This window comes from Colobus angolensis, unplaced genomic scaffold (genome assembly GCF_000951035.1).
Source record: "Colobus angolensis palliatus isolate OR3802 unplaced genomic scaffold, Cang.pa_1.0 Scaffold152, whole genome shotgun sequence".
Lineage (NCBI taxonomy): Eukaryota > Metazoa > Chordata > Mammalia > Primates > Cercopithecidae > Colobus > Colobus angolensis.
The window spans coordinates 6,289,518-6,304,388 of NW_012114622.1; the positions used below are offsets into that span (position 1 = coordinate 6,289,518).

At 36.9% G+C, this 14,871-nt stretch overlaps 1 protein-coding gene across 1 annotated transcript in view; it reads right to left on the minus strand.

Moving 5' to 3' along the window:
* Positions 1–14,871, minus strand: part of CCDC73 (coiled-coil domain containing 73) — a 191,840-nt gene that overhangs the window by 83,044 nt on the left and 93,925 nt on the right. The window contains exon 6 of the mRNA XM_011936357.1: positions 14,220–14,294. Within this exon, the coding sequence (XP_011791747.1) occupies positions 14,220–14,294 (75 nt within the window). The remainder of the gene's footprint in view (positions 1–14,219; positions 14,295–14,871) is intronic.

Here is a 14,871-nt window from a genome sequence, read left to right on the forward strand (position 1 = left end):
CTCCAGCCCCGGCGACAGAGCAAGACTCCGTCTCAAAAAAAAAAAAAAAAAAAAGAGGAAAAAATGAAAAGACAAAATTCAGAAGACAATATATTACTCTAATCCGGAATTTATTATCTGCCACCATTAGCCAAAGATAAAACTATATCTAGAGCAAATTTACCAAATAATTTCAGGCCACTGTTCTTCACACACACCTCTGCATTTATTCTTTCTCAATTATAGTCCACAGCTATATTTTATCAATAGCTCTAGAGCACTGCCCAACTAATAAACTCCGACATAGCTGCATTTCTGACACATAGATGAATTTGAAAATAATATAATTGGATTGACATGCAGTATTTTTATAGATGCTATATTTAATATTTTTAATTATTTAAAAATTGGTTAATATCACATATAGGCATACCTCTAATATCAGAACAAAACTATACTAATGCTAATGCATTAACTATAGAAGGCAACTTCAAGAATAAAATACAAATGTTTTCCTATTATAGTTATCCTTCACTTTACGGAAAATTATAAGAAAAGCTGACTGAGAAGCACACTGCTTTAGAGAAAAATCTTATTTTCCTATTAATTTTCCATTTATTGAATTTATTTTAGTTGGGAATAAAGTCCCCCAAATACTATGTTTAAAACATTTAACCCCTTCCTCTTCTTATTCTTTTTTTTTTTTTTTTTTGAGACGGAGTCTCGCTCTGTCGCCCAGGCTGGAGTGCAGTGGCCAGATCTCAGCTCACTGCAAGCTCCGCCTCCCGGGTTTACACCATTCTCCTGCCTCAGCCTCCGGGTAGCTGGGACTACAGGCACCCTCCACCGCGCTCGGCTAGTTTTTTGTATTTTTTTAGTAGAGACGGGGTTTCACCATGTTAGCCAGGATGGTCTCGATCTCCTGACCTCGTGATCCGCCCGTTTCGGCCTCCCAAAGTGCTGGGATTACAGGCTTGAGCCACCGCGCCCGGCCCCTCTTCTTAAACAGTTCAGCCCTGAAGTCCATTAGGTTAGGTAGTATAAGGTAGGGGTATGTGAGGAAGTGGTGAGGGGGTTGTGTCTAGAGCATTCCGGAACAGAATAACAGGCCTGAATGGAGAAAAGAGGATTTCCCCATGTAAGGGAGGGCAGTCTACTGTGGGGAGTCAGAAACTAAGTAAGGTGAGGAGGGTGACCCTGCAAAAGGGCAACCCCGCTGAAAGTGTCAGAATCCAAGCAGGAAAAGGAGGACATCCACATAAGGAAAGAGGGGGCAGCAGAATGGTGGACTGGTTACGTAACAGGGTGTTTTATAAAGTCAACGTCTTAGTGATAATGAAAGTCAGATTTCTCATTGAAAGAGAAGTACTAAAGAGAAGAAATGAACTAAAATAATCCTTGTAGTTTGGGATTGTAATTTGCAGTAGTGCAAATTAATGGTTTTCAATATACATACATAGATTGATATAAAAATATATGTAACTGTAAGTATATGTGTATATGTATGTACGTAAATATATACATATATTTCCTAGCTCTGTCCACTGAGGGGGTCTGAGAACAATGACATTCCAACAGTAATAATTGTAATAGCACTCAGACTTTGGTTTCTATATACCTTTTTTTCTACTAAAAGGAACCAGGGCAACATGGAGAAATGGTTTATTACAGGGCAAGATCAGATAAAGTACGAGGTGATCCTGGTACATTTTATTTTTATCTGAAAGCAGAAAAATCCTAAACGAATGATGAAGACATGTCAAAAATACCCAGCAGCCAGCATGAATGGACTCCAACTGGCCAAACCAAGAATAATTTGATAAAAATAAATGATAGTCAAATATTTTAATCCATTGTACAAAACAAGAAACTATGAGCCTATATTGATATAAATAAATCTATTAAAAGTTTGGTGAGAAATGACATATTTACATAGTTTCAAAGTGTCTCTCCGCAAAATACACTGATTACAAAGGAGAAAAGAGTAACCTTACAGTGGAGAAATTTGTCAGATACTTCCTTAGTCAATTTATCAGAGTGAACATCACCAATAATAAAACAAGTTGAAACCATTAGCTATCTGATAGGATTCAATAAGAAGAATATGGCATTACTTCTGTGATATTCCTTCCAGAGATAAATAAACTGAATCTAACCATGAGGAAACATTGTACAAACAGAAACTAAGGAACATTCTACAAAATAATGGCCTGTTATCTTCAAGACTGTCAAAGTTATAAAAATCAACCAAAGACTAGGAAAGTCTTCCAGACTGAAAGAGATTAAAGAGCTATGACAACTAAATACAAACACAGGATTCTAAACTAGACCCTTTTGTTATGAAAATACTTTAATGCGACAATTGGTGAAACTGAATGAGTCCTGAACATTACAGTTATATACCAGTGTTAACTTCCCGATTTTGATGGCTGTGTTATGGTTTTACAGGAGAATGTCCCTGATTGTAAGAACGATATACTATATTAATGAGATGATAGAGCATCAGTTTGGCAAATTATTCTAAAATCATTCAGGAAAATAAGTTCTTTCTATTGTACTTCCAATGTCTCTAAAAGTTGATGATACTTTCAAAAGAAAAAACTTAAGTGATTCTTAAAAACATTGTGGAATGAACTAATGTGAAATGTTTGAAAAATATATAGCATCAATAAAAAAAAGTTAACATACAGCTGAAGTTCAAAAGAAAGATAAGGAAATTGTCAGACATCAAAAATAAGACAGGAAATCCATAGTCAGAGTTGTAAGTATGCAAGGTGATGCTCTAGTAATCCAGAAACCCCTACAAACAGATATAGGCTGTCATGGCAAAGTCAGGGTTTTAATATCCATGTGGGCACAAAGCCAGGGGATCTAGAACACTGGTATAGAGAAAGGACTCTAGAAAAACAGCTAACTTCAAGAAAGGAAGATTAGAAGAACTCAGCCTACCAGCACAAAAAATGTCTTTGCCTAGATCACTGGTCCAAAACCAAAAATTATTCCGTGAGAAATAGAAAAACCTAAACTTGTAGTACAAAAGGGTATAAAGTCCTAATAATAGATGCTCCCTGCATAGTATGTACTTCCTAGATGATAAACTAAGGTAACAACCAGAAACTGTTCTGTGAAACCCTTGAGGCTCAGAACAGAAGCAAATTCAAAAGAGCTCTGTAGGAAGAATTCTACAAGTTCATCAGAAAAATACAACCTCCACTAAAGAAGGGCTCACAATTTAAAATTTATGAACCACATTAAAAAGGAAGATTTACAATGAAGGAGCATTAGCAGGCAGCCACTGCAAACAGGAAGACTTATACCCACCAATATTTAAAAATAACAGAAGAATCTCAAAGATATTATTAAAAATATTTTTAATGATTAGAGACATAAAAGATAAATAAGAAATATGAAAAAAATATAAGACACTAGAAAAAGGCAGATTTTTAAAAGCACCAAATAGAACATCTATAAAAGAAAAAGGTCATTATAAAATAAAAAACTTAAAACATAAGTTATATGGCAGATAAAACATAGTTGAAGAATTAGTGAACTAAAAGATATATCTCAGAAAATTACTCACGCCTGTAATCCCAGCACTTTGGGAGGCCCAGGCAGGCGGATCACGAGGTCAGGAGATTGAGACCATCCTGGCTAGCATGGTGAAACCCTGTCTGTACTAAAAATACAAAAAATTAGGTGGGCGTGGTGGTGGGCACCTGTGGTCTCAGCTGCTTGGGAGGCTGAGGCTGGAGAATGGCGTGAACCTGGGAGGCGGAGCTTGCAGTGAGCCGAGATCGTGCCACTGCACTCCAGCCTGGATAACACAGCGAGATTCCATCTCAAAAATAAAGAAAGAAAAAAAATTACATGAGATACAGCAAGCTCACAGGCATAAAGAAATAGAAAGTGTATCAGGTATAGAGACACGGAGGATGAATGAGAAGATTCAAAATATATCTTCTTAGGAGGTTGAAAGGAGAAAATATAAAGACTCATTGGGGAAGGTAATACTTGAAGTGATAAAGATTTAAACTGTTCTCAGAAATAAATATATTAATTTTCATGTCACAAAAGAACTCTTAAATTGTAAAACAAAGAAAATAGACAAATATTTTAGTAATAAAAATAATTATTGTAATTCAACTTAGAAAGCTGTAGGACTGAGAGTGATTTTTAAAAGAATTTTTTAGAGAAGATTGAGGTTCACAGCAAAATCCAGAGGAAGGTAAAGAGATATACCATATACTCCCTGCCCCACACATACATAACCCGCCATTATTAAAATCCCCCACCAGAGGGGTACTGATATGGTTTGGCTCTGTGTCCCCACCCAAATCTTATGTCAAATTGTAATCCCCACATTGTTGGAGGAGGGGCCTGGTGGGAGGTGGCTGGATAATGAGGGCAGTTTCTAATGGTTAGCACCATCCCTCTAGTGTTATCTGATGATGGAATTCTCATGAGATCTGATTGTTTAAAAGTGTGTAGCACTTTCCCCCTTAGCTGTCTTTCTCTCCTGCTCTGCCAGGGTAAGACATGCTTACTTCCCCTCCCACCATGATTTTAACTTTCCTAAGGCCTCCCAGTCATGCTTCCTATACAGCCTGCAGAACTGTAAATCAATTAAACCTCTTTTGTTCATAAATTACACAGTCTCAGGTAGCTCGTTATAGCAATGTGAGGATGGACTAATACGGGTACATTTCTTACAATTAATGAACCTACAGTGACATCATCACCCCAAGTTCACAGCTGACATTAGAATTCATTCTTGGTATTGTACATCCTATGAGTTTGGACAACTATATGACATGTGTCCACCATTACAGTATCATACAGAGTATTTTTATTGCCATAAAAATCTTCTGTACTCTGCCTTTTCATCTCTCCCTCCTTCAACCCCTGGAAACCACTTTTTTTTTTTTTTCTTTCAAGATGGAGTCTCGCTCTTGTCCCCCAGGCTGGAGTGCAATGGTGCGATCTCGGCTCACTGTAACCTCCACCTTCCAGCTTCAAGCGATTCTCCTGCCTCAGCCTCCCAAGTAGTTGGGACTACAGGTGCCCACCACCATACCCCATCAAATTTTTGTATTTTCAGTACAGACGGGTTTTCATCATGATGGCCAGGCTAGTCTCAAACTTCTGACCTCAGGTGATCTGTCTGCCTCGGCCTCCCAAAGTGCTGGGATTACAGGTGTGAGCCACTGCGCCTGGCCACAACCACTTTTTTTTACTGCCTCCATCATTTTTCCTTTTCCAGAATGTCATATAGTTGGTGAGTAGTGTATCTTTGTTGTTTTAATTTGTATTTCCCTGATGACATATGATGTGGTGCATCTTTTCATAAACTTATATGCCATCTGTATGTATATCTTCTTTGGTGAGGTGTCTGTTAAGATCTTTGGCCCATTTTGAAATCAGATTGTTTTCTTATTGTTCAGTTTTAAGAGGTCTTTGTTATTTTGGATAGCTGTCCTTTGTCAGAGGTGTCTTTTGCAAATGTTTTTTTTCCTACTCTGTGGCTTGTCTTTTCATTCTCTTGACAAGCCAGAGTAGGTAAAGTTTTTAATTTTAATGAAGTCCAGCTTATCAATTCTTTCAGAAATCATGCTTTTGGTGTTGTATCAAAAAAGTCATCAGCAAACTCACGGTCATCTAGATTATCCCCTATGTTATCTTCTAGGAGTTTTTTAGATTTGTGTTTTACATTTTGGTCTGTGTTCCATTTTGAATTAAATTTTGTGTAAATCTGTATCTAGATTCATTTTTTTCCTATGGATGTCCAGCTGTTCCTGTACCATTTGTTGAGAAGGATGTATTTTTTACCTTCCCGACTTTGAGAGCTTTGCTTTTTTATTACATTTCCTTCTATCTTTCTCCAGACTATAAAATTACCCAAATATCTAAGAATTCCTCATGCATAAATGTATAAACTCAAAGCTCCAGAAATCTAATTTCCTTTTGTCCATGTGATTAGGTATGGCCTAATAAAATTAAGCTTCAAAACTAGAAATAACATGTTATATATTAAATATCCCTTCGGTTCTATAAGAGGAATTAATATAATATATAAAATTAAGTAAGTTTATATTTAATGAAGTAAAATAATAAAATAGAGCTTTGGAGCTGAATATCTTAGAGATCATCTATCCCATTACTCCCAATCTGGGTTTTACGACATCTACCTATCCTCTCTTTATTCATGCCTCTTCTGGGAGCGTGAATGGAGCCCTCTCCTCCACTTCCTCACTCCTATTATCCAGGGTAAAGAATGCAGACACTGTTTCACAAAATGGTCTTGTTTGGGAAATGCTGATGGAGTTCAATTTCTTCATTTTACCTAAAGGAAAACTGAAGCTGAGAAAGAAAGCATCTTACCACAGGACTATGTAATAAGTCATTAATAGACAGAAACAGTTTACTTAAAATCTACAGAACAATCAGCAAAGTATCTTTATTAAGCCCTCTAAGCATACTGTTTTCACACACAAAGTTTTATTTGTCAGGTAATTTAGATGTAGGAAGGTTGCCCTGCCCTAAGCCCATCCCTTTGAAACGAACTAAGAAGGTACTACATTTAAATAGAAATGGAACACATTGAAAGAATCCACTAAAGCAAAAATAATTAGTCTTTTTGGAATATGATTTTTGTTTTCTGTGTTAGAATTCAGTAAGTAGAGTCTCTTGACTATGAGCACCATTAAGAGAGGGCACTATCTGGTTTCTTATTCCTGTACCTAGCACATACCAGAGTATGATCTTATGAAGGAAAAAGGCAGAAAGAGAAGTAGTAACTACCAAAGTAAAGGAGGGAGGGAAGATGCTACACGTTGGTTAAGAGGCTTCCTTGCCTAGTGGATTTATATCAGATCCTTAAATTGAAAAGAAATTTTACTTAAGTTTCAATTTAGGGGGTTGGGGGAAATCACAAGTATCTTCATTGCTCTACTCTATTCATGTTTCATGTTCAGCAGACCGTGAGGTACCCTATACATCTACCTGTACTATGTTCGGGGTTGAATAAGGCAAATCCATATGCCTCTTGCATAGAAAGTCAGCCATATGAAGGAATTTCTTTTGCGTTGAAAATACTCTCTATAGGGAATCATCCCTAACTCATTTTATGAGGCAAGCATCATCCTGATACCAAAGCCTGGCAGAGACACAACAAAAAAAGACAATTTTAGACCAATATCCCTGATGAACATCGATGCAAAAATCCTCAAAAGACACTGGCAAACCGAATCCAGCAGCACATCAAAAAGCTTATCCACCACGATCAAGTGGCCTTCATCCCTGGGATGCAAGGCTGGTTCAACATATGCAAATCAATAAACGTAATCTATCATATAAACAGAACCAAAGACAAAAACCACATGATTATCTCAATAGATGCAGAAAAGGCCTTTGACAAAATTCAACAGCTCTTCATGCTAAAAACTCTCAATAAACTAGGTATTGATGGAATGCATCTCAAAATAATAAGAGTTATTTATGACAAACCCACAGCCAATATCAAACTGAATGGGCAAAAACTGGAAGCATTCCCTTTGAAAACTGGCACAAGACAGGGATGCCCTCTCTCACCACTCCTATTCAACATAGTGTTGGAAGTTCTGGCCAGGGCAATCAGGCAATAGAAAGAAATAAAGGGTGTTCAATTAGGAAAAGAGGAAGTCAAATTGTCCCTGTTTGCAGATGACATGATTACATATTTAGAAAAACCCATCGTCTCAGCCCAAAATCTCCTTAAGTTGATAAGCAACTTCAGCAAAGTCTCAGGATACAAAATCAATGTGCAAAAATCACAAGAATTCCTGTACACCAATAACAGATAGAGAGCCAAATCATGAGTGAACTCCCATTCACAATTGCTACAAAGAGAATAAAATACCTAAGAATCCAACGTACAAGGGATGAGAAGGAACTCTTCAAGGAGAACTACAAACCACTGCTCAAGGAAATAAAAGAGGACACAAACAAATGGAAGAACATTCCAAGCTCATGGATAGGAAGAATCAATCTCATGAAAATGGTCATACTGCCCAAGGTAATTTATAGATTCAATGCCATCCCCATCAAGCTACCAATGACTTTCTTCACAGAATTGGAAAAAACTACTTTAAAGTTCATATGGAACCAAAACAGAACCTTCATTGCCAAGATAATCCAAAGTAAAAAGAACAAAGCTGGAGGTATCATGCTACCTGACTTCGAACTATACTACAAGGCTACAGTAACCAAAACAGCATGGTACTCGTACTGAAACAGATATATAGACTAATGGAACAGAACAGAGGCTTCAGAAATAATACCACACATCTACAACCATCTGATCTTTGACAAACCTGACAAAAACAAGAAATGGGGAAAGGATTTCCTATTTAATAAATAGTGCTGGGAAAACCGGCTAGCCATACGTAGAAAGCTGAAACTGGATCCCTTCCTTACACCTTATACAAAAATTAATTCAAGATGGATCAAACACTTAAATGTTAGACTTAAAACCATAAAAACCCTAGAAGAAAACCTAGGCAATACCATTCAGGACATAGGCATGGGCAAGGAATTCATGACTAAAACACCAAAAAGCAATGGCAACAAAAGTCAAAATTGACAAATGGGATCTAATTAAACTAAAGAGCTTCTGCACAGCAAAAGAAACTACCATCAGAATGAACAGGTAACCTATAGAATGGGAGAAAAGTTTTGCAATCTACCCATCTGACAAAGGGCTAATATCCAGAATCTACAAAGAACTTAAACAAATTTTCAAGAAAAAAACAAACAGCCCCATCAAAAAGTGGGCAAAGGATATGAACAGACACTTCTCAAAAGAAGACATTTATGCAGCCAACAGATACATGAAAAAATGCTCATCATCACTAGCCATCAGAGAAATGCAAATCAAAACCACAATGAGATACCAACTCACACCAGTTAGAATGGTGATCATTAAAAAGTTAGGAAACAACAGATGCTAGAGAGGTTGTGGAGAAATAGGAATGCTTTTACACTGTTGGTGGGAGTGTAAATTAGTTCAACCATTGTGGAAGACAGTGTGGCGATTCTTCAAGGATCTAGAACTAGAAATACCATTTGACCCAGTCATCCCATTACTGGGTATATCCCCAAAGGATTATAAATCATACTACTATAAAGACACATGCACACGTATGTTTATTGTGGCACTATTCACATAGCAAAGACTTGGAACCAACCCAAATGACCATCAACAATAGACTGGATTAAGAAAATGTGGCACATATACACTATGGAATACTATGCAGCCATAAAAAAGGATGAGTTCATGTCCTTTGCAGGGACATAGATGAAGCTGGAAACCACCATTCTGAGCAAACTATCTCAAGGACAGAAAACCAAACAGCGCATGTTCTCATTTACAGGTAGGAACTGAACAATGAGAACACTTGGACACAGGGGAGGGGAACATCATACACCCGGGTGTGTCATGTGGTGGGGAGCTGGAGGAGGGATAGCATTAGGAGAAATACCCAATTTAAATGATGAGTTAATGGGTACAGCAAACCAACATGGCACACATATGCCTATGTAACAAACCTACACATTGTGCACATGTACCCTAGAATTTATAATTTAAAAAAATAAACAAATAAAAAAAACTCTCTATATTATCCAGATAATTAAATATGTATGAATGACAACAAAACAATTTAAGAAGGAATTTTTTTTTTTTTTTTTCGAGACAGAGTCTGGCTCTGTCGCCCAGGCTGGAGTGCAGTGGCGCCATCTCTGCTCACTGCAAGCTCCGCCTCCTGGGTTTACGCCATTCTCCTGCCTCAGCCTCCCGAGTAGCTGGGACTACAGGCGCCCGCCACCTCGCCCAGCTAGTTTTTTGTATTTTTAGTAGACACGGGGTTTCACCATGTTAGCCAGGATGGTCTCAATCTCCTGACCTCGTGATCCGCCCGTCTCGGCCTTCCAAAGTGCTGGGATTACAGGCTTGAGCCACCGCGCCCGGCCAAGAAGGAATGTTAAAAGAACAAAGTACTTAAGCAAAATGAACATATTCTCTTACTGACTTTTTAGTAGGAAAAATGTAATATTTTTCAAGATATACCAAGAAAAAAAAATTAGGCAAAAGATGTAAGTATGACCAGTTCAAGAGACTGTAAAAAAAATTAGGTGCCTCATGTCACTTAGGCCATGACTGGATTTAATGTCAGAAGTCATTCCACAAAGTGGTATACTGCAATGTGTCCAGAGGTTAGAGAACTGTGAAAGGGGGCTACCAAGGCTGGGAAGATGCAACTGTTGCCGTGAGTGACTTTCAAAGACCCTGATGCCTTGTGGTGCCCTTCTGAAACTCAAACAGTAATGCAGAAGTGTTCTGTTTTGGAATTTATGGTTCATAAAGTTCATGTTTTTAAAAGAGCTTGCTCTCCGGGTGTGGTGGCTCACGCCTGTAATCCCAGCACTTTGGGAAGCCAAGGTGGGTGGATCACTTGAGGTTAGGAGTACAAGACCAGCGTGGCCAATGTGGCAAAACCCCATCGCTCCTAAAAATACAAAAATTAGCTGGGCATGGTAGCAGGCACCTGTAATCTCAGCTACATGGGAGGCTGAGGCAGGAGAATTGCTTGAACCCAAGAGGTAGAAATTGCAATGAGCCGAGTGTGCCACTGTACTCCAGCCTGGGCAACACAGTGAGACTCCATCTCAAAAAAAAATGAAAGTTTGCCTACAGCTGGTTTCCACACCTGAAGTGTTACGCTCAGCAAATTACACAGCTGGAAATCAAACGTTCAATTCTACCTTGGCTCCAATTTAACATTTGGTGCTCTCTGGAGTGGGTTGCATGTGTTGAGGCTTTGCAGTTTCACTTGTGGTAAAGGCATTAGCATTTTCCATTTCTATGCGGATTTCTTTGAAGCAGAATTGATTGCCTCTTTCTTCTCTGCCTTTACAGTAGGTAGAGTTTCTTTCAAACTTCACTGAGGCATCAGTTGCTCTTTGGCAATGTCCCTTACCGTGATTATTAACTATAAGTGTGTGGCTTGAGTTTAAAAGTTTTACTTGTTTGTTGCATTGATGTTGCCATGTAGTAATTTTTAGTTTGGTTGTAAAAAAAAAACAAAAACCCTGGGCTGAAGTAAGAGTCCAAGTTGTTGTATGTTGTTTTTCTTTTTAAAACTAGTCCCAGATTTAAAAACTTGTAATAAAATTGAAACTTGAAAAAATGAAAAGAAAACAGAGAGGGGTTTTTACATTAGCTACAATGGTCATTTCTGTTTTCTCAATTCTAAAAAAAATTTTTTTAATTTTTCCAAATCATGAGAAAAATCATTTAGCTACTAGTATCATTTTAAACTGGGGTATGGTTAGAATCACTAAATTTTATAGCTATGTAAACTTCAAATAGTAAACTTGGACCTTTATTTCTTGTTTCATCAGCTTGAAAGATTATTGTTGGATATCAACCTCAACTTCTTGCTACATCATTATTTTTGTATTAACAAACTTAATAATATTTAAGTCTTACTTGGTAACCATAAGTAAGTTTTCCATGCTTCATTTACAGGTTAATTCTAAAGATGTAAACCAACAGTGTTTACATTATTACAATCAATATAGGTAGCATTTAATGCATGAGTCTAACGGGGGTACTAATACATTTCCTTCTATATAGTTCTAGTGTGCTACTTGAAGAACTATTTTACTATGATCGGGACGTAAGTATCTTCTCTTTTTTACTACATTCAAGACCTACATATATATATATTTTTTTTGGAGACACGGTCTCACTCTGTCACCCAGGCTGGAGTGTAGTGGCGCAATCACAGGTCAATGCAGCCTCAACCTTCTGGGTTCAAGCGATTCTCCTACCTCAGCCTCCCATGTAGCTGGAGCTACAGCCATGCACCACGATATCTGGCTAATTTTTGTGTACAGACGCGGTTTCACCATGTTGCCCAGGCTGGTCTTAAACTCCTGGGCTCAAGCAATTCGTCTGCCCAAAATGCTGGGATTACAGGCATGAGCCACCACGCTGGGCCTCTTCTCTTCTTACATTCCATCAATTGCTCAGAACCATCCCAAATTTTAACTTGCTTTATATCTTTCTCATGTAGTTATGTTTTCCCTAGAGTTTCTGATCACTACTTTTTTGTTGATAAAAAACACAAGGATTTTTTTTTTTTCTTTTTTTTTTGAAACAGAGTGTAGTGGCCTGATCATGGCTCACAGCAGCTTCAACGTTGTAGGCTCAAGCAATTCTTCCACCTCAGCCTCTGGAGTAGCTAAGACTACAGGTGCTCACTACCACACCCAGCTAATTTTTTTTTCAATTTTTTATAGAGACAGGATCTCCCTATGTTACCCAGGCTGGTCTCGAACTCATGGGCTTACGCAGTCCTCCAGTCTCAGCCTCCCAAAATGCTGGGATTACAAGCATGAGCCACCACACCCAGCCTAGGATGTATGTTAACATTTTCCCATACTTTTCTTTGTGTTTATATATACACATACTTTTCGTTTTTTTCTGAACTATCTGAAAGTAAGTTGGAGCTAATAGGTGATTTCACCCTAAATACTTAATCATATATTTTCTAAGAATAAGAACTTTCTTTTTATAACCATAATATTATGCCTAGGATAATATTATACCTAGGACATTACTATATTATTATACTTAGGAAAATAATTCAATAATATAATCTAATACATGGTCATATTCAAATATCCCAATTGCCCTCTCCAATTTTTTATGGCTGGTTTTATTCTTGATCCAGGATCCAGTGAAAGTTCACATATTACATATTCTTTTTTTTGAGATGGAGTCTCGCTTTGTCACCCAGGCTGGAGTGTAGTGACGTGATCTCCGCTCACTGCAATCTCTGCCTCCCAGATGCAAGCGATTCTCCTGTCTCAGCCTCCTGAGCAGCTGGCACTACAGGCGCCCACTACCATGCCTGGCTAATCTTTGTATTTTTGGTAGAGACAGGGTTTCACCATGTTGGCCAGGCTGGTTTCCAACTCCTGACTTCAAGTGATCTGCTGCCTTGGCCTCTATTATTTTAATCAAAAGTAGCTCCCCTTTCTTTTTTCATGACACTGAAGTATTTTTTGTTTTGGTTTGGTTTGAACTTTTAGGTTCAAGGGTACATATGCAGGTCTGTTATATAGGTAAATTGCATGTCACGGGGGTTGGTTGTACAGATGATTTTACCACCCAGGTAATAAGCAGAGAACCCAATAGGTCCTTTTTTGATCCTCACCTTCCTCCCATCCTCCATGCTCAAGTAGGCCCCAGTGTCTATTGTTTCCTTGTTTAACAATGAAGTTTTTTGAGTCCAGCCTAGATGTCTTATAGAATGTGCCACACATTGTGATTGTGTCAATTGTTTCATCATAATTAGATTTCAAATAATATTTTTGGCAAGAAAATTACATAGGTGAAGTTTGGTCCTCCTTATTGCATAATAACAGTGGATCCACGGAAAAGCTGTATCATTAACATTGCTAGACTCGATCACTTGATTAAAGTGGTGACCTTCAGGATCCTTCTAATGTACAAATACATTTTGCTCTTTGTAATTAATGTTATCTGTTTGAAATTGCATGAATATCGTCTTCCCAACAATCATTATTCCACTAATTACTTCATTTTACTTTGTGTCTTCCCCACTAGGCTAAGCTTCACAAGGGCAGAGATTTTTGTCTTGTTTATCATTGCTGTATCCTCAATGCTGAGAAAAGTGTTTGTACATAGTAGACCCTCAATATATATTGAATGAATCATCGTTAGTTAAATACTTCTGTATTCTCTAAGAGACTATGAACAACTTAAGGACAAAGGTAGTGTTTTCTCAGTTTTTGTATTTGTAGAAAATAAGCACAGTACTTAGCACATAGTAAAAATTCTATCTATTTTAATTTTTAAGGACCATGGGTAAGTCAGTTACAATATATATGCCTTACTCATTTTCCTTATGTATAAAATGTTAAAAATGCATCTACTTAACTATATTAATAAGATATACTAAAAATTATTTTAATATTTCTTTTTAAAGTAAAATATGGTAAAGCAAAACTCCTAATTTTAAAACAAGGCTCTCAAGAAAAAGTATTAAATTATGTAATACATTAAATATAAATTTCTGTCAGCTTTTCTTTGTAGCTTACATATCTAAAGGCATTTTACTGATAAAATGCTAAAATACAAAACTACTTTTTAAACAGTACATACTTATTTTTACCTGTAGTGCTTTTAATGTTTCCTTCAATCCTTCTATTTCTTTTTCCTTTATTTCTGTAGCAAGCTGATATTTTCCCTTTAAGTAAAAAACTGTATTTCAGTATTTTCCAATGTAAATGATAATACAAAAGGGTAAAATATAAGAGCTCAAGAACGAAAATCTCTATTTTAAACCAAATATTTCACAGGCTTTAACCTTCTATCTGTGCGACAAATTACACTTCTAATGATTTCAAAATATAAAATTACAATAAGACCTTTATATGGTTACAATGATCATGAAATAGAATATCTTATTATAATGACAAATCATTTTATCAGTAGAGCATCCTACCTGAGAACTTACAGACACTTTATAATTACTTAATTCATACAACTAGAATAAATACATTCTAATTAATAAGATACAGATGCATTTGTCTAATGAATATAAAAATATGGGAGAATTTTTTACAGAAGATCTTTGGCTAAAAATAAACTATAAGTGATTATTACTAACAGTATGTTCATTGAGATAATAAAAACATGTATTAACTATTAAATAGCTAGAGAAAATATTTAATGTCAGATAAATTTCTAGGTTTGTTGGAGCTTTATCCCCTTTGCCAGTTGGTCTGCACCCAGTTGCAAGTCATTTCCATATTTTTTAAAGA